At 42.9% G+C, this 24,998-nt stretch overlaps 1 protein-coding gene across 2 annotated transcripts in view; it reads right to left on the reverse strand.

The window, feature by feature from the left end:
- Positions 1-24,998, reverse strand: part of LOC133459825 (E3 ubiquitin-protein ligase RNF43) — a 103,746-nt gene that overhangs the window by 17,609 nt on the left and 61,139 nt on the right. For both annotated transcript variants that reach the window (XM_061740131.1, XM_061740132.1), the window contains exon 2: positions 18,056-18,169. In XM_061740131.1, the coding sequence (XP_061596115.1) occupies positions 18,056-18,169 (114 nt within the window). The remainder of the gene's footprint in view (positions 1-18,055; positions 18,170-24,998) is intronic.

A 24,998-nucleotide genomic window follows, 5' to 3' on the forward strand; every position in this document is an offset into this window, starting at 1 on the left:
CTCTCACTATAATTAACGGGCGCTGTGGAAGTGCATGAAGCAGCTGTAGAATTAATCGCTGTAACAGTAACTTTCATGACATACCACAGCACCGTGCTGTAATTAGGAATAATTAAGTAAACCACATGGGTTACTTAGAGAGGAGAAAGATGTAAAGAGGAAGAGTCAGACCTCGTCATACTTACACTTTTCCTATGTAACCAAGAACACACACACACACACAGACAGTAATTTCTTACTTCTCCAGACATAAAGTTGTCACATGAGAAGCAATCTGATGCCGCAGAGGAGCCGAAATCTGTTATTTGCACTGATCTTAATCAAGACATTCATCGAGGAGTAATCCTCCTGGAAGTAGAAAATACTTTTCTTTCTTTTTCTTTTTTTTTTTGTTGGATTGGGCTGATTATGTTGATACATTCTTGTAATATACTATGAATGAGAGCATGAAGAGAGGAGATTGAGAAAGAGTCCTGTCTAATTTCTCTGCGGGTAGCTCTTACCAATGGGCGTCAACATGGAGACTCAGGGGAAGCCAATTAGAGGGCCTTTCCCGGCCTTTTAAGAGGCAGATAATGTTCTTGTTTTCATAAAGCATCCTGTTATTTAATCAGGCCTGTAAGTGAGAGCCTGACACCCCCCTCCCACAGTGTAGAGCTGCCTCCCTTCTCTCCCTCCCTCCCATCATTCCTGTCCTGAGCCCTCCATCTCATTCAACAGCTCTTGTAAGCCTCCAGGAATTCATTCTTGGAACAGGCCGTGCAGAAAGCTGCATCTCTGTAGAGCACACACACACACACACACACACACACACACACACACACACACACACACACACACACACACACACACACACACACACACACACAAAACCAGCGGCATGGCAAATGAACACACACAGTGTCCATACACTAAGATGACCTCGGACAAAAAGAAAAAAAAAACATTGCTCGTGCCAATTTGTTTAAAATATCATTGAATTATGATATTGAAGTGATATGCTGTGGGCGGATGCTGTGGGCAGATGACATGGAGCTTTTTAAACTATACTGTTGGTAGGTTGCATGTACAATAAACAATTTTTATCATAAAATTACAATCGAATGGTTGTATAGCCCTTTGGAGGATCAATAACTGATATTCCAATCAGAAAGCATTATTTCAGTAGATGAATGAGCAAATCTTATATTTTGAATAATTTTGGGAGTGTAAATTAATTAATTTAACCTCGAATTTCCCTCCCAAAAAGGGCCCTATGTATAAGTTTAATAAGAGAAAGTATTGTTGGTTTGTATGTTATTTGTTAGTGTCTTGAAACAAGTAACGCCCTCCTTGAACAAGACATCATACAGTATCATTGTTGTATTTACAGATGTATGAGTTTAGCCATGTCACGAGCACTAACTAACTTTTGAACTCGTGAACATGCAAATGGCTCCTTTGTAGCTCAGAAGACGGAGAGACTGTCGTGGAAAAACCCATCAGATGCTCTTTAATGTGTTCTTTCCAATTAGGTGAACAACTGGACTGCAACTTAGTGTCTGAGTTACCAAGAATAAGACTTGAGAGATGATCCAGATTTCAGTAGATTTAATTAGACAGTTGCATGCAAAAGGGTAAAAACATTCACGAGGCGTCTCGATGCAGAATGACAATGAAACAAAGGAAGCATAATGATTTTAAAGCACGAAGGATGATTCATTCTTACGATTCGAGTAGACAAAAACATCTTTAGAGTCAGTGTTAATCTTTTTGAGCAGACTAGCAGTCTGTACATTTAGCTGGGTCAATGCTATTATTTTGCTGCTCTCAGCAGTTTTGGTTTAATTAAGTGGTCGACGCTGAATATTCCATCACAGAGAGCAACTGTGTTCACTGACATGGGTTTAAATCAAAGACGTGTACGGGAGAGCATGTAGTGGTTTCCACCTCACGTGTGTCTGGTGTGAATGACCTCATGGTCACTTAATTCGGGCTTTCGGCCGTGTCACTGGCGTACAGAAATTTCTCCAGATTGAATTAACCTTCCAATCAGATTATGTACCAGAGATAATTAAATCCTCTGATTCTTTCCACATTTATATTGGGAATATTATTCTAATATTCGCCCTGTTTCCTGTGCAGTCTTTAACATTGTTATGGAACCACTCCCCAATGTTTTATACACAATCATGTTTCTGGTCTGCTGCCATTTATCCTCATTTTCCATGATATGATTCCTCATGCATTTGTTTTATTGTTTTTTTTAGAGCACTTACTCACATTTTTAGTCTTTTAAGGCAAGAAATTCAAAGTCAGAATGTTTTAGGAATAAAAAATAACAGTTTGAGTTTCAAACTTTGATATGGTACGATATGCTCTTAACTCTGGAGTTAGGGTTTTGAACTTTTGCATTCACAGACTTACTTTTTACTTACGTTTACTACCAAAACCAGGACGCGGCTCCTTTGCCTTTTCAGTTACAAGTAGTTTTTTCTTATTTGTCAAATAAGCTGCAATCAAGCCGTTCTGGCTTATGTTAGGATTTCTGTTGTTTATTACCCTTGTAGCACCTTTTATATAACAATTGCCAACAGAAACGCTTCGCCACTTTGAATTGTTTATTGAATTATGTTTACTGTTTCTATATGTGAACTGGAAAAGAAAAAAAACAAATAAAAAGATTTGTAAAAAAAAAAAATATTAAAAACCTACAATTTCTCAAAAAAAAAATAAAATAAAAAAAAATAAAAAATAAGCTGCAATCAGATCATTTTGACTTTTTACCACATCGAATCTCTCGTAGGCCTCTGCAGTCAGTGTGCAAGTACAGCTTAATCAGCTGCCAAAACCCGCTCCAACTTGCGGTTGAAAAGGTACGAGAACAACATGTCGGTGGTAAGCATGTTGTGCCCAGGTGATAATATGTTCTGTCAGCAGCAAAGACGTGCCCTTCAGTTCTGAAGAGGAGCCAGCGGGCTCCACCACGCTGGTGAGGCCTCAGCCTCCAACTGCTGCTGTTCAACACGGCTGAAGTTGCCGCTCTGAGGGAGATACATTAACCTGTCTCTGTCATTATAATGTCTAAGATGCCAACAATATCGGTTTGTGAACGTCATACCTAACCGCCTCTACAACACACTTTAGTAAAAAGATACAAAAGAAATACAAAAATCCTCAAATCTAAAATGAACTAAGCTTTATGTCTAGTGTGCAAACCTGAGTCTAAATAGACTCTTTGTATCCCAGAGAATTTAATACAGCAGAGCCTCGCAGTCTGCCCTGTAAATGCATTTTGTCGAAGCCTTGTTAAAGGTGTATGTGGGGGGAGATACTGTTAAAGAGCTTCACCAGACAGAGGAGGAACCAGAAGCCCCCCCTTTCTCCCGCAGTGCCAGTTCTGCCCTGAACCGTGGGTGATGCTTGCCGCTTGCCTGCCTGCCCAGGGATGTAGTTATTGGTAACGCACACCTGTCTACTTTCCACTGCAGTTGCAGCACTAGTGTGCCTTTGCCTGAGCCCGGGGGGGAAGCCAGGAAAAAAAAAGGGAGAAGTTAAAGTGGCAAAGACGAAGGGAGAGCAGGAGAAGGGGTAGGACTGAGCGAGACAGCGGAGGGTGAAAGGAGACAAGGAAATGTCTTTTTCATGGGAATGTTTCACTTAATCTCATAAAGGCAGCGTGAAAACCTCCATCTGTTTGCCGAGCAGTTCAAAAGAGGCTCCACATGCCTCCGCTTGCTGCTATATAAAAACAACATTCTAATGCAGATCTTAAAGAGGGCCGGCGGCTCAGCCTGCACAATGAGAACTGGGATGTGCCAGACGACTGATGGAGGATGGGCGAGTGGAAAGAGAATTAAGTGGGAATGCGATCAGCAGAGAGGAGTGGAGCAACAGACGTGACAGAGTCAAATCAAAGCAACACATTTTCCCCGTCAACAGCGCTGTTTATGACGTGGTGGATCTCAGGCAGACGGGGCTGCCGTGGGTCACCCACTGGCCCTGCCTGCCACTCCCCTGAATCAACCCATTCACCTCTCTGACTCTCTCCTGTTCCCTTCTCTTCTCCCTCTTCATGTTTCACCATGAGACTTCCCATTCGCCTTTGTCATTAATACAGGAATGTCCTGGCAGGAATGACAACTTGTGGTTTAGTGAGGCTCCACGGTAGAGTCAAGCACAGTACCTTTATTTTCAAGGTCTTTGAAGATGAAATTTGGCTCTCCTCTTTTCAATAAAACCTTCTACAGCAGGCTCAAGAATCATCAACCTCCACAGCGAGGAAGTGATCAGAAACACCAGAGATCGGCCAGAAATATATAACCATAAAGGATTTCTCAGATCCGTTCAAACATTAGGAACCAGAGGTCCATTACACTGCAGTGTCATTCCTCTGTAGTCTGGTTTTGCTGCACACTGGTGCCTCTGCACACCTCCAGGCCTCCTTTCTTCATAGTCGAGGCAAGACCAGGCCCATCTGCAAAGCTATTTTGACGAGCCACCCCTCTTAAAATCTCCAGGGTTCAAACCGTTGGAAGATCAAAGGACTAATACTGCAGTAATAATAAGTTACTGCCCTATGAACGCCTCATTCATCAGGGTGAGGCAGTGATATAGTACAGTTGTAACTGCAGGGCCATTAAGCACTCATCATATGATTCTATTTGCCATCCCCATGTGGAAAAATATCTTCAGCTCTGCAGAGTGAGAATGAGGGATGAACTCTTTGTAGTTGCGCCAGAAATCCAAACTGATTAAGAAGTCCACGAACGGCAACACTTTAACCAAATCTCCAACACGAAATACTTTGGCACGGCTTCTTAACCACACCGACACCTCCTTCCCTCCCAGCAACCAGTTGAAGGTGTCTCCCCACTGGATCACATTTTAAAAACAAAGATTTGGCAGAAGATGGCATCATCTGGTCTCTGTTACTCTTCTTCAGCATGACACAGCATCTTATTTTTAGCCCAGTATTTTTATCTGATCTCGTCTGCCAGGTGCCAACAACAGCGAGATGAACCCCAGCGTCACACACTCCTCTGGAGATGACAAATAAGAGCCGTGCCAGCCTACTATGAAATCTTCAGACATGTTCATTTTTGAATACCAGAAGCAGCCCTGCAGCGGGGAGGCATGTTTGTCCTCAGGCAGCACATAAACAGCCTCGTGTGCTTCCCTGCTGTATGGACACAAATATAATGTGCACGCATGTTTGATCATGTGCACAGTCACCAATGCACAACGGCACATGAAAGAAGATATTCTCCCCCTTTTCTTGCATGGAACACACTGGCTGACTTCATTAGTGAACATGTGTGTCCAACTGCTGAGATAATCTCATCTTTCTGTGTAGATTAGCTCATTTCAAGGGTCATTTATGTGAGTAGACTGTAAAACATTTCCAGCTGGTTCAACTTAAGTTCAATAAGTTCTGCAAGCTTGAATCATAAAAACGTAATCTGGTTTACCGAATCTCACGTAATAAGATCAAAAATTGCAATTATAAGATTAGGCAAAGCCACTGAGATGTACAAGGGGTTTTTGTTTTGGTTCAGCTCGTGAAGGGTTACTGAGAGTTGCTTTAAAACACTGTCAAATTGAGGTAATTTGTATCCTAATTTGTGTTACTTCTTCACCAAGGTCAAAGTCCAAGCCAAAGCTTGGAGATTCAATCTCTGGACCCACCACAGGTTGGATGTGTGGCTGGGAAACTCCCCAGATTTTAATCCCATCAACAGCCTGTGATCAAACCTCCAAAAGGTAAGTGGAAAAGCAGAAAATTGCAAATGGGGATCAGAGATCTTCATTAATCAGGAGTTAACACAGAAGTTAATGTCCAAGTATATCCTTAAATTTTAAAAGAATAAATGTTGAAGTACATATCAACTCATTGAATAAATCCAATGTACGTGTCAATAAAAGCTTTTGAAACTTGTAAAATGAACATAAATGTATACTTTTCAGAATATACTATGGGAACATGTGGAAATGATGGCATAAGTATAGAATACAAAAACAACAAAGTTGTTTAGTTTTAGTTTAGTCAGTTAGTTTAGTTGTAAAAACAAACTTTTCGCCACAAATGTCGACCTCAGGGTGAATTCCAGCATAATGAACACGATGGAAGCAGGTGATTTTAAATGCAGCACTGCAAAGAGTGCTGCTTGTAAAGTTATTTATAAACACCAACTCTTAATATTACATTATAGCATTACACTGCAAGTAAAATCAGACAAATAATAATCTCTGTTAGTAATATATTACAAACTCTGCTTTTTCAATGTGGGAGGTCGGGTCTAATACCGTCCATCCATGCATTATCTATTCCCACTTATTACTATTCATGGTCATGAGGATCTGCTGAGGCCTGTCCATGCTCTTCTGGGGAAAGGGATGTAACACGCTCGACAGGTTTCAAATGTACATTTACCAATCAGGCCAATGCAGAACCAGTTTCATGGTTGCAAAAACTTCAAAAGTTGGATGAATATTAGGCGTTGGCTCTTTTCGGGGTACATGATTCTCAAATCGGCCGATCTTTGGTCTCTTCAGATTACATGACTTGCTGTTTTGTAATCAGGAGTCTTAAAGTAATTTTATTGTTCACAACACAACTGATCACACACTGCATGGCCTGACACTGATTCGGTGACTCAACTGGTCCCTAAAAACACATTTTTAGCACATGAGAAATGAGGTGTAACCACGTGCAAAACTTGGCCTGGGTCTTTGACAAGTGTTTGAGTTGTTCACCAACACAATAACGTGCAGATTAGCCACTGGCGCCTGCTGACCCATTATCACGCTCTGTGACTCGCAAATCAGACCTAAAATGTTGTAGTCTGAAAGTAACATTCGATGAAAAAGGACACGCACAAGTATCAAAGTCAACCAGGGACAGTAATCTGTGCATACATGGATGCTTTGTACAGGAACTGTTAATTGATTATTTGATCTATAAGTATCTATTCAAGTTGATTCAAACTGAACCTGTGAAGTTTTGAAACATTAACAGATCAGCTGTTTATTTTAAGCTAATATAATGCATCTCCAAGAGAAGAGCACTGCAGTTATTTCGTTCCCAGAGTTTAAATACAACAACAAAAAAGAAGTATTTTCAACCTTGACTCAGGATGCTTATTTTACCTTTTATATGAAAATAAAATAAACGGGGCAAAGCTTTAGCTCGTTCATGTCAAGGGGACATGCTTTGCGATCCACACGCATACGCAGGCAGGTGATAATCCAGCTGCTTCTATTTTGAAGAGATGTTTCCCACTGGGCGGCACTGCAGACATCTCACTGTTTGGCTACAAAAAGTTTGCGGTAGCGCTGTCCAGAAGTCAAATTGTACTCCAGCGCCACACAAGCCCGTGTTTGCTTCCCATGCCTGAAGTAGCTGTGCAGAATCAGAACACATCCCAGTGTGGGAGCGGCAACACGTTGCTAATACCCCGTCACTGGAAAAAAGAGAGGCAGCATTTGAATGCATCACTTCTCTAAGCAAACAGTGCATCTTCCAGATCTTATTCATGTGTGTGTTTGTGTCGGGGAGTTTGCTGTGGCATCAGCACAGAGTGAATATTTAGCTTAGCAACGCTGGCATCAGGCAAGAAACTGACAAGACATGGCAAGATGAGAGGAGAGAGAGCACAGTCGAGACCCTCTGCAAATCACTCACACCTCGTTGGGAGGAGTGATGACAGCGCTGAGCCGAGCTAAACGTCAACAATGCTGCAGGTCAAGGTGACGTGCTAAGCTGCGGCCCGCAGAAATGTCAGACCTCTGAGTTTCACTGAGCTCAAACACTTTTGCTATTGAACAGGTCGAAAAAGGTGTTTGATTGATTAATAAAACTAGCGCTGATTTCTCGGTACGCATTAGTTTTCAGCAGCTTAAGTCGCTACGTGCGGATGCACGTTTTTTTCCTGTGCATCCAAAATGCAAGGCGGCATATGACCTCCAAGTGTCCAGTCTATCTGTATTTAAATAATCAAATTTCCATGTAAAGACTCGTAAAAAAAGTTTCAATGTCTCTTGTCTCCAATCTCTTTACCTGAGGAAACACATTTAATCAGTGTGTCTATGTGTGTTTTGTCTCTCACAGGCCACCAGAATCAGTCTTCCAACAGCACCACATGACTGTGAAATGCAGAGGACAACGCTTGTTTTTGAAGTGCTAACAAAAAGAGGAATGCACTCCCTAGTAAGCAGGGGAACCTGAAGTACTCCTCTCATTGTTGTGCTGCTCACTAAGCAAAGCCCTGAAAGGTTTACCTTAGGTATAGAGGCTTATTCCAATGCTTGCCAATACCTCCGCTCTCCGCACCTGCCCCTGTTGCAAAGGCCGGCTATTTAAAGTACACGGTTTGTGCATTGCAGCGAGCGCCGCGCTCACATCCGCGGAGTCCACCTCGGCTGTGAGCTCCCATTGTAACCAGCAAGAAATGTCTCTGAAGATAATTCGGCCCCCAGATGCTTAAGGCACAGAAAACCATGAATGCAGCAACTGTCTTTCCTTAATGTGCAGATAATCTCCCAGAAATTGTGCCTCCAGTCCTCCAGAGATGAGCTGAGGTCAACAAGCAGCAGCCAAAGGCCCGTTGGCTGGAACATGAAAAACATTCCCACCGCTCAAGTCTCTTCTTTGTGCAAAACAGTCTTTGGCAGAGTACCATGGGAATCCACTCTCCTGTTTGTGTGACCACAACAGCAGACTTATCACCTTGTTTCTCTGCCCTTGAACTTCTAACAGCAGAAGTTGTTTGTCACGTGGAATGTTAATGGAAAATCGGACACACTGACCTCAGCATTTTATTTTTAATGTGTATGTGTATTGATTCTTTTTTATTTCTAATTCAGTGACTTACTCTGAAATATTGAATGGACATCATTTGTTTTGATACAAATGACAAAACTAATACTCATTTATAATTATGTTAATGTGATTATGTTAATGTGATTTTTGTAAATTGCAATTACATTTTTTGTGCAATTAATGCACATTATTATGAGAGTTTAACCAGCTGGGTGGATTTCATTTTTATATAAAAATAAAAAAGAAAGGTGGGCACGTGAATAAAACTGGGTATGGTTTTGTATCAGTTTCATGGTTTCTCCTTTTTTAAAGATTTATTTGTGGCTTTAGTAGCCTTTATTTTGAAAGTGGCTAGACAGGAAACTTGGGAAGAGACGGGGGGAAGACGTGCAGTAAAGAGCCACAGGCCAGGATTTGAACCTGCCCCACCTGCATGAGGGCGACGGCCTCGGTATTTGGTACATGCACACGTCACATCATCAGATGAGCTCAAAGTAGATGAGAGATGTGGTGGTTCTTGTCTAGTTCTTGTACTGCAATAATAAATATCAATCAAACCACTTATTGAGTTGCTTGAAATCCTATAAAACATTGATCCTATACTGTGGGGGTCTGTGTATGTTTCAGTGTGTTTCGGACAGCTGCTGGGCTGAAAACCATCAACTCAATCTGGCAATGCTGAGCTTGAATTGGCTCTAGTTCTGTCTTGTTCCCTCCTGACCGCCCCTGGCAGTCGCCCAGGGACTCCCACAACCGTCGTTACCTTCACAGCTTCTGCTTAGCAGACACACTAGAAGGTCTAAATGTGCACATTATACCGGTGCTAAACTAACATTCACAATTAAGGGAGGCAAATATTACTCTCCATTTTCCATTTACAAGTAAAAACACAAAGAACAAATGTTTGAATAATCCAGCTTGAACATAATTTGTCTCATGAATTGAAACATTCATTCAAGGAGACTAGATTGTAATACTTAAAAAAAGCGAGAACACAAGACAAAAGTTCAATAAAGAGTCATGACACCTGTTTTTCTAAGCATTATTCCTCCTGAGTAACACTGCCAAGTGTGACGCACTGCCGTGTTTGTATGTGTCAATGTGGATATATTGTAATACTCATAACCTTTAAAGTGATCTATTCTCCACAATGAAGCGACGCGTGTCCGCTGCAGCTCAGGACCCCGAGCGGTAACTTCCAGCACCTCCACAGAAATGTGACCGTATGTGGTTTGACACGAATGACGTAGATTGAATCATTTAGAAGGATACAGGGTTTCACTTGAATCCACCCGATCTGGCTGTGCGTGTGCTGAGAGCGCCGCAACGCAGACGACCGAAGCACCATAAGCATTGTCAGGTTAACCACTCCCAGACCTCCTGCTGCAGCATACTGTTGCATTGTTTGTATCGTCATTTAGGTAAAATATCTAACTTCCCCTTAAACAAGCAATCAACATTTTATTTCTTGCACCATTACCATCATTTTACCATTGTGTACCCGTGTACAAATACATAAAACTAGTAGCAGCACCAGCTCCAACACAAAGCTAAAGGTAAAGAGCTACGGTAAAGAGAAGACAGCAGCTCCTGCTGGAGAGGGGTGGGGTTGTTATTCTGCTTGTGTAGGTGGATAAAGGAACAAAGGTGCTCATTGTGTGGCTTTATTAAAAGCCCTCATGGTGTTCAATATTTGCATCATCATGAAAAGAACAAAAGAAAAAGGACTCTGGCTCTGTAAAATACCTCCACAGTCTGAACACCATCTGTGTCGCAGATGAAATGAAGTGAACAAACGAAGGAGACACGCAATCCTGACTATAAATGATATCATAGGTGCACTAAGAGTGGCTACAATGGCACCGACTGAAAGGAAGAGAGCCTTTGGCTTCACGGTGAGTTATCTTCACATTACTGCGGCGAGTAAAACAGGACCTAATCCAAGCGCTGGGGGAACGAGACGAAATGAAGACTGACAGAGCACAAAAATGGTAAAAAGGTACTTGTACAATGGCCCAAAATGGAGCCAGAACAGCTAAAACGGAAGAGGTATTTGGGACATTTGCTCTGCAATGATAAACAGGCCCCTCCTCCGCGCCGCTGCACATCAGGAGAATCCTGACGGAGACGTGAAGCCGAAACTCTAAATGTACATTAGGCTCAGTCAAAAAGCTGGAAAGGATTTCTTTCATATACATATTTGTTCAATCTTTTATCAGTTAAAAGCTAAAAAAAAAAGGCAAGAATCCTGCAAAGCCTTGGAGGTCTGTAAGAGCCTAGAATCATCCATAAAGACCGTTTGAGTGAATGTATTACGGTTTTCGATGTGTGTTTAGGATCATTATGATGTTTTAGAATCCATCCTTTTTTTTCATCAGGTTTTTGCAGAAGTTGCAAAGCATCCCTGCTGGATTTTGCAGGAATAATTCATTGCATATCGTCCAGGAGAAGAGTATTTTTCCCAGAGACGCTGGCTACAACACAAGCTCAGAGTACAATCAGTGTTTCTCCGTACACAACAAGTGGGCTTTACAAGAAATGAAGCAGCAGTTTTTATTTCTCTGACAGTGAAGTTTAAAGTAAAGATGCAGAAGAGGTTGACCTGATGCTTTCTCTCTTATAGCCTTCTCCTGTTTTTTATAAATCAAATATTATTGTGAACCCACATGTGAAGACTGTTGACATGTATATCATTTGGCCTTCTCTTATACACACTCTTAAAAAGCAATAGCCGTAACGTGTTCCGAAAGATGTGAGGCCTTGGAAAAAGACATCCAAGCGACTTTCCTTTCTCCCAGGACCCATTTATTTCTTTTTATTTAACAGATGAACCATACACAGACAACATCCAGAAACAGGGACGATAACAAAGGACTTCAGATGGATGAAAACAGAAACAGGATATGTGGGAAACTAAGAGAAGAAGAACTAAGCAGCTATCATTGTTGAATCCGTTAATAAAGATGACAAAACGTGTTGAAGATGCATCTGACAGGGAGATGATTATCCTCAGGATGACATTAAGAAAGGGCTTGATCCGTTTGTTCAACTGATTTTAAACCGCCCCCCCATATGGTTTTAACTTTTATGTAGTAGTTTATCTCTGATTGTGTGCAGTTTTGTCTCCTTCAACAGAACTACCGATCAATCTGCATGCAGCGCTTTAAGAGGTGCATGGTCCTTCCCACCTCTTTAGCAAATCAAGGCCTGCAGAAGATAATAACCCTCACTTTGTCCCGCTGAAGAAAGAGACGGAGAGTCATAGTTTATCCCTCTGAAGACAACCGTGCAACTGTCTGGCGAATTGAAGCAGATAATGAATTTTTTGGGAGTGATATCAAAGGCATGTCATACCAGCCAAAGTGTCTATTGTCTACCTGCTGCTTTATGCATTTTCTCTCCAGAGCTGAAATAGCCATCTTTTTCCAGATGTTCCCCTATGTTCTTTCTCCTTGACTCATCTCAGATGAGCTGGAGACATTGGACTCATCTACCGAAGAAACAGATGCCAAAAGCAGCTGCCACTACATTTCCAGTCCCTGTCTTTGCTTTTAAAAAAGAATTTAAAAAAAGGAAAAGAAAACTGAGATCAGTGTCGCCCCCTACAGACATAAAAACCAGTGTTATGATTGATGATTTGTTCTTTCCTCAGCAGGTTTCCCTTGTTCTCTGCCACTTGATCAGGAATGTATGTCTCAATTGAGTTAACAAGCCCTGCAGGCTCAGTTCAGCCAGTCAACCCGTGCTGCACCACCACATGCACATGTGATCTGCCTCATTTTCCTTGACCATCTATCCAAGAACACACCCATCCCATTTGGTGAACTGAAACACTCATCTCTTCCTCATATGCTCGTGCTGCTGCTGCCCTGCCGTTACACCTCAACTTTCAGCCCGTCCACTGCCTCAGCATCCGTCTGTAGCTGGATTTATATTATCCCACACTCAACAAAGCATTTTTTATCAGTGGAAAGTGGTAAATATGGAACCTAGATGAGCAGGAATATGGCACAAAACTTTTCAGTAGTAAGTCATTTCAAAACAACAGCAAAACAATAGCTTGGGATTGTAAAATCCGACTGATGAATCTGTGCACCATCCCGACAGACTGATGCTGCACACGTGGAGGCTGGAATACCTGGAACTGTGCAACATCAACGAGACAGTAAGACATCGGGACCTCAGTGGGCCTCTACAGTCCAATTATCTCAACAAGTTCAGTAAAACCCGCTGGAAGCTGGACTTGATGTCATCCCCACAAAAAGCTGCACAGCATGTTGTCCATGGGGGTCATCGTTATTATTATCATCCGCCGCTCTGTCTCTGTCCAGGGAAAACAATGTCAAAGCAAGTTGCTATACTGAAACTGAAAGGTCAGTCTTATAGTAGCCTGGGTCAAGACCGATGTTGTCTGATGTCTGAGACATCTTCAGGGTTTATACAGCAATCCTTATGTTAAATTTAATACCAATTTAATACCCTTTTCACTACCTTCAGATTGTGACAACATTAAGTGTTAATCACAGATCTTTTAACATTAACACAGATTTTGAACTATAGAACACTATACAGAACAGATTTATAGACTCATTGATGTTGACCAGATGTTTCACATTTATTTCACTTTGTGAATGACAATAAAATAGACTGATTAAAATGTAAAAGGTAAAAAATAATACCAATTAAAAAAAAAAATAATACCTCTGACAGTGAATTTAACACTTTTAATGGCCTTAAATTTGGCCATTTTCATTTATCACTTTTTAATACTTTTTAAAACCCTGCGGAAACCCTGATCTTCCTCAATTTCATTCTCTCTCCATCATTATTTACTGCAAAAAATGTGGTCCACGGTTTCTTTTGGAGGTACTGCCTTTTTTGGATGATTACTAGAGAAAAAAAAAAACAGATATGAAACCCGGACAGACGTGTGATGTGTCAGCAGACGCTGCAGCCGGATATAATGGAGAGAGGACAATGCATGGAAGGCACAAAGACAAGTTTAATATGCATGTTCTTTAGGGAGGTTGACTGACTTGTAAAGCTTCAATGATTCAGTTAATAAGTGAGCACTCAATCCAAACATTAGATTGATGAAAATAATCTTGATTAAAAACAACTATTGCATACTGTCTTACACACAATAAAAGAATCGGCAGACTTTCCCTCCCCGAAATATGGAGAACACACACACACACACACACACACACACACACACACACACACACACACACACACACACACACACACACACACACACACACACACACACACACACACACACACACACACACACACACACACACACACACACACACACACACACACACACACACACACACACACACACACACACACACACACACACATACACACACACACACACAATTCCTAGTCAAAGAAAACAGGATTACTGCATAATCAGGTCAAAAGGCCTTTTCATCTGAGCAGCAGAATAAATAAGAAGAGCTCTTTATTAGAGTCAACAGGTTCAGACATGGGCCACAGACTTAATCACTGCAGGAGCTGTTTTCACCAAACAGCTTCAAATTAGTGCTGTTTCACAGAGCTCAAGCTCAAGTGGGAGAAAGTCGGCTCAAAAAGTGAGGATGAGAACATTTACGGAGGATAGCGTACGAGCGGAGCTCCTGGCGCGGCGGCTCTGCCTTCACTCCTGGAGTCACGGGCCGCCTGCCCGAGAACCTTTCCAGAGCCCGCCTGTAAACAGACAAGCCAGGCTGGCATGTAGCGAACAGACAGATCACTTCCACTGCAGCACAACATGCTGGCAGGGCAAGCCCGCGGACCTCTGCTTGTGTTGTGTAATGACGTAAAACCGCTGGAGCGGTTGTAGTTTTCCCTTTTTCTTTTTTTTTCTCAAGCATTTGCAAAGATGGGGCTGCATCTGGAACACAGACTGGTGGAATCAGCTGTTCCAGGAGCAGATATGGGTATATTTGAGACTACTGATTTTGAAATCCTTCATAGAAACATTTTTTCAAAGTTAGCTTGCATCAAAGAGTGTAGAAAGGTTCCTGTTGTGTAATCAATGCTTTTACAGTCACGTGAAAAAAACTAATACCGTACACTAATAATTTGACGTTTTTTAGAAATCCGGACACAGCTTAAAAAAAAATCATCTTAAAAAATAAACTTTCCCCAGATGATAATACACTTTAAGTGTGTTGTGGTAGTTTGCTGTTCTTGAGTGTTCAGTCAAGTGTTAACACAGTGCAGAGGAGGAAAGACATCAGCTATGCTCTTAAGAAAAGCAATTGCTTCTATCCTGCAATTTGGGAAAAGTTATACGGCCTTTCAAATATAATATAATATAATATAATAATGGAAAAGTAGTGGAAATATAGGGGAAAGTCCTTTAGAAGGATATATAAACTAACTGGCTCATATAAAAAGGTTTGATATGACTAAGTACCAGTTATTGCATTCATACATCTACTGAAAACTTATTTACTATCATAAACAAACAAAAAAGTGCACTTAACCTGAATATATGCCAACAAAGTTTCTAATTAAATAGTGATCAGATGTCCTGAAGTGTAGTTCTTTAGTACAGAACACCACTCTCCTCTTTGCCTCCATTTGTCTTCTCACTTTCAGGCCTTGAAGATGCATCCGTAACTGCTCAGCACGTCCACGCATGACAGCGAGTTGCTGCCACACTGGAGCGCAAGGAAAGACATCAGCCATGATCTTAGAGAAACAAGGGGGCCGGTCCCAAAAATATGTGGAAGAAATTGCAGTTGTGTTGACGCGCTGCTGTAGTATCATTAGCCACCCGAGAGCTAGAAGCAGCTCGCTTGTACGAGGGCCGCTCGCGAGCCTGTCTGCGTTGTTTGATTACCCATAATCCTAAAGTCCACAAGGGGTGAAAATGATGCAGACAGATATGACGGCGTTATCATAAAGAAGTCAGAAGTCCTTTGTGGCAGATCTATGATTTTTACACGAGCATGGAAAAAAAAGAATGCTGTTGTTGATCAATTGTCAATGAAACTTTTAAATAAAAAAAACCTAAAGCAAGCTCCATTTTCATTTAAATTGCGCACTTGCGTCCATCCATCCATTCTGTAAATCCACTTAATCCCGTCCATGGTCCTGGGATGGCTGGAGCCCGTCCCTGCTGTCACCTGGGAAAGGTGGTGTGCGAGCTGGACGAGTGAATCCAGGGTCACACTGACAGGGCAGTCAACCTAAATCAACATGCACGTCTTAAAACTGGAAGAGGAAGCCGGTGTAACCCGTGGAAACACACACATACCTCCTCTTGACCAAACTTGAACCAGGCGCTGGCAGTGGGCTGGCGCTAGAACCAGTTAAGAAACGGTTGTGGTTTGAATTGTTTAAGTTGGCTTGAACAGATCCATCATGTCTCTTATCTGTTTGAATCTTTCATTTTTGAATTCCTGTAGGAAACTATGGTCCCCAAAGGACACAGATCCAACTGCAAAAGCTTCTAAATACTACAAAGGGGTTTTGATATGTGAAATGTACCTGGATAGCTTTGTACTTCCAGGAAAATCCTCATACTGAGCAGTCTGCCTCTCGTACTATACCCCATAATGCATCTGCAGCAATATTTGTTACAGAAATGCTACTTGTGTGTGACAGATAATACTAAAAAAGAACTGAATTATTTAAATTGTCACCGATCTGACATTCACCTCACAGTTCATCTCATGCAAATGTTTAAACGTGGAAGGTGTACAGCAGAGGGTCTCAGGGGAGGGCAACAATTACACACCTTATACACCGTATCTGCAAGAAGGTGACATTCACCTGAGCAATCCAGAGGTATTAACTTTCTAAGACAAGTATGAATTATCGGTTAGAGCATTTGAGAGGGAGCGTAAATCATGACAATCAGCAAAGTTGTCTCAGGAAAACCAATAGAAAAGAGAGAACAATGAAACTTCATCCTTCAAGGTTTTGGGCCTCAGTTTGTTTAGTCTTTGGTCTATTCTGAGTGTTTGTGGTGTAAGACGAACCCACTGTGGCAGTCAGAGTATCTATAGACTGGCATGATGGGCTAGAGGCAGACTAAACTGTAAACAAGTAGCATCCAGAGACCGAGTCTGACCCGGCACCAACCGATTCATCCTCTTCAAAAGGAGGATAGCAAATTCCCAAACAGCTGCACCCCGGATTCCCAATAAATCCACCGCGACCAAAAGGCCTGAATCTAGCGTAGAAAGCGAGGATGCAGGTGGCTGGAGTGGAGTTTATTGCAACACATACTTTCCAGGCAGCCAAAACAACAAGAAACATCCCACCCCTCCACACAGACACACTCCTCCTCCTCCTCCCTCCTTCACTCCTCTGGATTTCAAAGGCCCCTTAACGGGGGGGCCGGGGGGTGATTGGGCATTGGGAAGCAGTTGCCCTTTGTTCAAGGGTACTTTTGCATGAGGGAGTGAGCATATGCTTTGTTTATGGGATAACACAGTGTTGCCATTAAGGCTTTAATCAAAACTATTTTCTGCAGTCAGGCTCCAGTGACAGCCCTCTTCCCCCAGTTTGGTTCCCCTCCGGAGGAGCAACAGGAGGAGGAAGAGCGGGGCGAGGAAGTGTGGGAATGTCTCGACATCGTCGCCATGGCGGGCAGCTCCTCAACATGGCTTTAAATTAGGGGAAAAGAAAACACAGGCTAAAAAAAGGCCGTCGCCTAACTATATTCCTGCATGCTAATTTGTCACCACTTGAAAAACGAGGAAAAAATAGCAGCAGTTTCAATCACACTGCCTTTAAAGTTCGGGGATGCCAGCCAGCGTGTGTGGAGGAATACTTAAACACAGGGGGGAAGGGGTATATGGGCCAGCTCTGTCAGAGTTACGCATACGTTTAAACCGCTGTGGGTGGAATCCACGCAGTTTTGACGGCGTTCATATTAGAGGGAAGCAGAAAAGGAGAATTCAGAGTGTCTGGTTCTGGCTGTCTGACTGGGATCGGACCTGCGACAGCTGGGGGTTCAAAGCCTTACATCCGCAGCCAGGGCGATGCCCACCCGATCCTGTCAAAGTCATCACCTATCCTGGAAAAATCATCAGCCAAACGATTCCCTCTTAAATCATCTCCTCTTCTACATCCAGGAGCGGAGGAGACGCGGGAGGGAGGACGGCACGGCAGGATGTTTCATCTGTCTGTCATGCCTGAGTTTCTCAGTGCACGCGAGTGGAGAAGAAGTGCGGGAAGCTGTCAGCGCCACATTCGTGTGTGTGTGTGTGTGTGTGACGGTACCTTGTCGAGCAGCGGCAGACAGCGGGGGACCCTGTGCTCCAGTTTGACGATGGTGATGAAGTCACTCTCCTGGCGCTCATCCTCACTTGTGTTGCACAGAGAAAGAGGGTGATACTGCAAAGATAGGATGAAAGTAATGAGATTAAATCATAACAATGATCTCATTCCATTTCAAACATCATCATTAAGTGATTCAAGGAAACTAGGAGGGTCTCGGTAAAGGGTCCAGGATGGGTCTCTGCATCAACAACTGTCATTTATTAACAGCCGATGTAACCTAATGGACAACAGATTACTTGGGTTAAACGATTCTGAAGCAGAACAATTCGAGAGACATGAGGGTAATCGTATCCAGAGACGTCATGGAAAAAGGCCTTATGATCAGAGGCTTCAGTTTTCCACTGCTTTTTGTTTTTGTTTTTTGTTTTTAGGAATAAATGTGCACCAGGTGCTCCGGACCAAAGACAGACAGAAACATCTGGACTGTTTTCAGTAACAGCTCCAAACGCCTGGGTCCTTGGTAAATTATTAAAATATATATTATTTTCTAATACTCCGTTTTCATGCTATTCATTTAGAAGAGTAAGTTGAGGTTTTAGAGCAAAGCCTGCTGCCTTCAATTCCACATCTCTTCCGAGGAAATCCATGCACTCACATTACAAAGAGACGACTAAGTAAGACGAGGGTACAGATACTGGACTACTGGACCACCTGCAGTCCTGATCTGTTCCCCACAAGAAATATGTGGAGAAGAAAAATGATTATGCTGTACTGTTGCACATTTATAACTTTTTTGAAGAAAGTAATAAAACAAATTGGGGGAATGAGTTGCATATAGAAGTAATTTTAAAAATGACAAAGTTAAAGAAGGTTAACGTAGAGAAGAAACTCGTTGACAATAATCACTGTGTATTCTGTACACTTCTCCATACGTATGTAACCATAGTAACCATTAAATAGAAGTATGATACAACCGAAGCAAATCTGAAAGAGAAACGCACAAGAAATATGAAATCTAAAGACTGTCTAGGCAGGAATACAAAAGCTGTTTTCACACCAGAAGAGGGGGAAATTTGGAGGGCTCCTTATGTTGAACTAAGGCGTTTCCTTCCAAAATTGTACCCGGATAATATGAAGAGGAAAAATTCTGGCACCCTTTGAAATCAATTACATGGATTGGTGATGTTCATTCCCGCTCAAAGCCTTGAGGACCTAAAGAATGGGAGAGTCTTTGGTAGGAACATTTGATCCCCTCTGAAAGGGAGGAAATTCATAGCTGCTGAAAGGCTGCATTTAAGAGCTCAAGGGATAGCAGCAGTGTTTGCAAGTTGCAGACATGCTGTCGCGGGTACGGGGACCTGCAGGGAAGGCACAAAGGCAAGAGGCCCGAAAACTGTCCCGGTAACATTACGAAGATCCGATTTGATATCTGAGGAAGCATGGCATGGATGCACTGCTCCCAGCTCAGTGGACCTCAGAGTAACAGCGTCTCCTCACCAACACCCCAGGGGAGCGGTTCCACCCGTCGCTGCCTTGCCCTGCCCTGCCCTGCCCTGCCCCGTTATGGGCCCGACCCAAGCCTGATCCCGCCTGAGCCTCTTCATGTGGCTGCGAGTTGAGGTCATGGGTCTCCCCCTCATCTCACCCAGCGGAAATCCCTAAATTAAAAAGACCCAAGGGTGACATCAACAGCTGGCACCCCCTGACAGGGGAACTGATGTAATGCAAAGGGCTGGTGCATGCCTGTCAGAAGGAGGGAGGGAGAGGAGAAAGGAAAGAAAGCAGACTTGGAGAAGCGTAGAGGGAAAGCGCGGTCCAAGAAAAAGGCCAGAATGAGAGATATGGATGGGTGGGAGGCGATGCTGCGATGGAGACTCCCAGGGAACGGCAGCTGTGCAGATACAGTGACTGTACAGTGCACGCTTTCCGCCCAAAACATCCATTTCAACCGCTGTGTATGATGAACTGAGGAGTTAACAATTACTCACAAAAAACTATGAAAAACTGCATTTGTTAAATAGCGACATAGAAGAGTAAGACCGAGTAAAGCATGTTGATTTTATGTACTTTTATTCTAGGAGTTTTTATCAGTATTGTCTTGTTTTTATCATATTTCTACTTTTATTGTAGTGTTTTATTCGTATTATTATTGATGATGTTTTATTTTTTGTACCTTGTGACATTCCGTTGTCTGTGAAAGGTGCTATATAAATAAACCTTACTTACTTACTTACTAAAGCTTTGAATAATCAGCACGAGGTAGAAACTTCAACAGTTGCTTAAACATTTCAATTTCCTCTCAAGTTGGCCTTTACTGCTTTGAGCTACGCGGTGGCGATCCGTCCGACGCCGCGACCTGAACTCCTCATTAGCAGATTTGTGGGAAACGTTGAGAAAGAACAACATTCAAAAGGATTTTACTCTAAAATCTCCTTTGACTTGATCATGTTTGGCTCTTGCTGCGATATTAAACATGTCGATGCACGGAGCTGTGCAATCATAGCTAATAAAAGAGATAATAATCCCAAAGCTGAGCCAAACAGGTTCAGAAGGAGTGACTGCCTTTTTCGCTCCTCTCGCGTTCGAGACGATAACCGCCTCTTCTGCCGACCATTGGTACCATCCAGCATTTAGAGGCGCATCGCCACAGCCAGGACAGTCTAAAACATCTGCATTTGTTTTTTTAGTATGACCCTGAGAGAAAAGAAGAAAGAAAAAAAAACATGAGAGAGCCTGGGAAACCAAATCAGAGTCTCCATTTCACAGGGACTAGAAACCACAGGCAACTCAAACCGTTCCCCACAGACTGGTAACAATGCTCACTCCTCCGTTCTGCCTCCTCCTCATCACATGTAGATCTGCTGCGAAGCTGACAGCGACTTGTCCCTCGCTTCCTTTGTAGCCGCGATTAAAGGCATTCTTCCCCAGCTCCATCGAAGGTTACCCCGAAAACTTTTCCCAGACGAGGATCTAACCGCCTCAAATAACAAATACGTGGGTTTAAAAAAAGAACGGAAAATAAAGAGTAGCTGCGGTAAGAAGTCAATAATACACCCCTCCCTCCTCACAGAGAGGGGGTCTTCTTTTTTCATCTGCCAATAATCACCAAGAGAGCTTTCTGGTTCATCGGTTTCCAGCAGGGAACCGGCAAAGAGAGCTTGCACCTCTCATCAAGTTCTCCCACTCAATTACCAGCTGTTCAGGTCACAGGGCTTCTGACGGACCGCTGGCCAAAACGAAGCCGACTGCTGTAGTAGGAGATGAAAGAAATACATCAGCGTGTGATTATTCCAGCACATGAGTCAAAACTAAGAGGCAGGAAGGCAAGAGGAGCACTGCCTCCAGGCCTGGAAAGGCTGCACATCAGGGAAGAACTCAATCAACCTGGCTGATGCACGCTGTAGACACACACACACACACACACACACACACACACACACACACACACACACACACACACACACACACACACACACACACACACACACACACACACACACACACACACACACACACACACACACACACACACACACACACACACACACACACACACACACACGGGTTTTGATCCACTTCTTCTATAAGTGACTGAGCCTTACACATCTGGGTTTTAAATCAAAATGAGATCTCTTTGTCGCTCACATTCACTTTAAACCCTGCCACTAAAGACGCACCTGTTCCACACACACACAAACTATCCTTATTAACCTTTTACACTGACTTCCATCCACTGAGGAAGTCTAACTGTTCAAGTTCAACCATGAACCTGAACTGAACCCCAATTCACACCTAGACCCCTAACCAGCAGCTCAGACGTTTGGTCACCGTGAGGTATGTGGAGTTTTCAATTATTAAGATGTTGTGTGTATGTGGGGGGGTGGGGTTTGTGTGAGGGGTGGGGTGGGGGTTTGGGCCCTGTTTTAACGTTTTAAATCGTACATGTAGCATGTAGCACTTTGTACTACATGTATGTATGAAATAGGGCTGTTCGATTAATCGATTTTAAATCGTAATCGCGATTATGTAATTAGAACGATGTTAAAATGTGAAAATCGTAAAATCGATTTTTCACTTTTTTATTTATTTTTTTATTTTTTTTTTTTTTTACCTTGTCTGCTGACATATTAATGATTGATACCATATTAATGATTGATGGAATAGCAAATGTAATGACTGACATTACACACCTCTACCTCCTTCATGGGTTGCATTATTATTTAGCATGCAAAGACCCAGTTTAGTTTAATTAGAAAATGTCTTGTTTTATTTAATTGGAAATATAACTTACTGTATGTTTGCAAGTGCTGATTTGCTGATTTTTTTTTTCAGAGATAAAACTTTATATTTTATTATATTTTTTAAAATTTTTTTCAACTTATTTTACAGAATTTTGCACTTTATTCATTCATTTTTGGTTTAATAAGAGCAAAGTTTGCACTTAAAGCCCAATGGGGCAAATGTTCAATAAAAAAACAGCATATTTGAAATAATTTCTTTGCCTTTTGTCAATTCACAAAATAATCGTAATTGTAATCAAAAATCGGATTTTGAGAGAAGAAAATCGAGATTTTATTTTTGGGCAAAATCGAACAGCCCTAGTATGAAAGGTGCTTTATAAATAAAGTTTTATTGATTGATTGATTGATTGTTGAAAAAGGTCATCATGAGGTAGCGAAAACAAGAATGTACACATGCACATGCTTATACACCGGCAGCTGGTGAGGTGGGGGAAAAGTCAGTGTGCTCTGTAGGCAGCAGCATCAATAGGTTTTGTAAAAGGTGACTGATCTGGCGTTCAGACGCGTTGTGGTTCCAACGATTCACAGAAAAGGGTTGCATATTACTGCACATTACTGGCCAAAAAGGGATCTCACATTGAATCGTTGTTTGTAAAAGTGCTGTCAAAGATCTTAAGAGTATCTAAATGTAAAATCAAAGCTCGCTCAACCTTGAAGAACTACTATAAATGCACCTTTTTGTTTTTAGCTTAGAAAAAAAGCTGTTGCCAAAAGCAGCAACCGCATGAAATAGCTGAAAGAGATCAGAATCTGGTTGCCCTGGTAATTGTGCAACACGCACTGCAACAATCTGGCCCACATCTTTTTTTCCCTTTTTTTTAATTTTTTTTAAAGAAATGATGGAGCCTGAGGTGACAGGATGGTTTTACAACACTAAATCACAAAGGTTGCTTCGGGGGGGCGCTAAAAGTCAAGGCACTGAGCTTCACTCAAAGGTTATATCTGTCCCCGGACCGAGAATTGAGCAACGCTGGCTTCTGCACACACACTCTGCCCAGCTGCCAGAGTGGATGACAGATATACACTCCTCAATCAGAGAGATTCTTGCATTTCATGGCCGAGAGAGCGGAGCACGGGCTCCGTCAGGGTCGCAGCATCTGGAAAAGTGGGATCCGAGGCACCGTGCCTTCCTCTGTCTTTGCAAATGCAAACTAACAGGAGGCACTATTACTTTGGCCCTGTCAAAACAAAAGGCGTGTCATCTTTCCCTCCCGCTTTATTGACAGTGTCAGCCCCGTATCCAGTAACGGTTACCGCAGAGAATGACTTTGGGAAACGCGATCCTATAATGAAGCCCAAGTAATTACCACCAGCCCCAAATTTATCCAGGCGCTTTCCCCCCAAGTGGGAGCATTTCCCCCCAACCTCCAGGCCCGGCAGACTGTCTCTGCTCTATAAAAGGGCCGCGACGGAGAAGAAAGGACTCGCGGTGGGAAGAGGAGCTGCTCTTAAAGAATGGAAGCTGAGGGGCGAACTGAGTCAGTGCTCTGCTGGAATGCCTGATACGGGAACAACTGTGTGCGTCCCATTATATTTCTACAGGCGACACTTCTCACCTTTCACACTTCTGCTCTCTTTTTTCCCCCCTTTTTCTTACCCTCCATTTGCTGCTTCCCCTGCTTCTATTAGATAACGCACGGCACAAAAGTTCAAGTGGGATGAACTTTGCACACCGAGTCTCTGAGCCGAGTACAGCCACACCTGTGCTTTGATGAGTGCCGCGCATTTTCATTCCTCCCTGGCAAGAAGCCACTGCTAATATTGGATTTTTATGTGATAAACAACTTCCCAGATCTAAATTTGCCTCCTACAAATGTAACCGTAGCGTTCTGTTGTTGTCTTGTCAATGATGCTACGAGTGACTAATCTGAAGGGATTTCTGGACAGTTTGGGCTGATACAGGATCTGGAGTTGCTTTAGAAAAAGAAGCAGTTTGCAAATTATTATTACATACTTTTGTTTCTGGTTCACGGGAGAAGACAAATAAAGATCTGCAGGTGATGCAAAGTTTTATACATGCAGGCTTGCTGCAGCCTTGTCCTACTGCTGACAATTTGAGCGGGAAGACGCCCAACTCCCTGTTTGCAACCCTCCCGACTTTTAAAGTGCTGCACAGCATATTCCCGCCTGCCTTCTAGATGTAGCTGTTGTTGGTGCCGCGGCACCAGAAAAACTGCCCGTTAGCGCTGTGACTGGTGGTGAGACTTGGCAAAGTGCTTTGGTTGCGTTTAGGCTGCTGTGGAAGATAAAGTCCAATATCTTGCCCACACTTCATGGACAGGCTCCGTGGATTTCCTCGTATAAACACTCACGCGTATGCACACACGTATGCATAAACACTCACGCGTATGCATACATTCACAGAGACCCCCGACATCAGCTCGAGTCACTCGCAGCACCCCCAGGCCAACGCTATACATTTCAAAGCTAAGGGTTAAACATAAACACAGCCCTTCCCTGTCATAACAAGTCAGTGGCTCGGCGACCTCGGAGTTTGTTAGTGTTGCAACGATCCGTCTTCCCTGCGGACGCAAGAGCCGCATCCACAACGGCCTCCGGGCTTCCTCCGGCCTGTCTCTTGGCCTGCAGGACAGCTCGCCCGGCGCTCTCAGGTTCCACAACATCAGTCAAGAGAGAAAAGC

This window comes from Cololabis saira, chromosome 14 (genome assembly GCF_033807715.1).
Source record: "Cololabis saira isolate AMF1-May2022 chromosome 14, fColSai1.1, whole genome shotgun sequence".
In the NCBI taxonomy this organism is placed as follows: domain Eukaryota; kingdom Metazoa; phylum Chordata; class Actinopteri; order Beloniformes; family Belonidae; genus Cololabis; species Cololabis saira.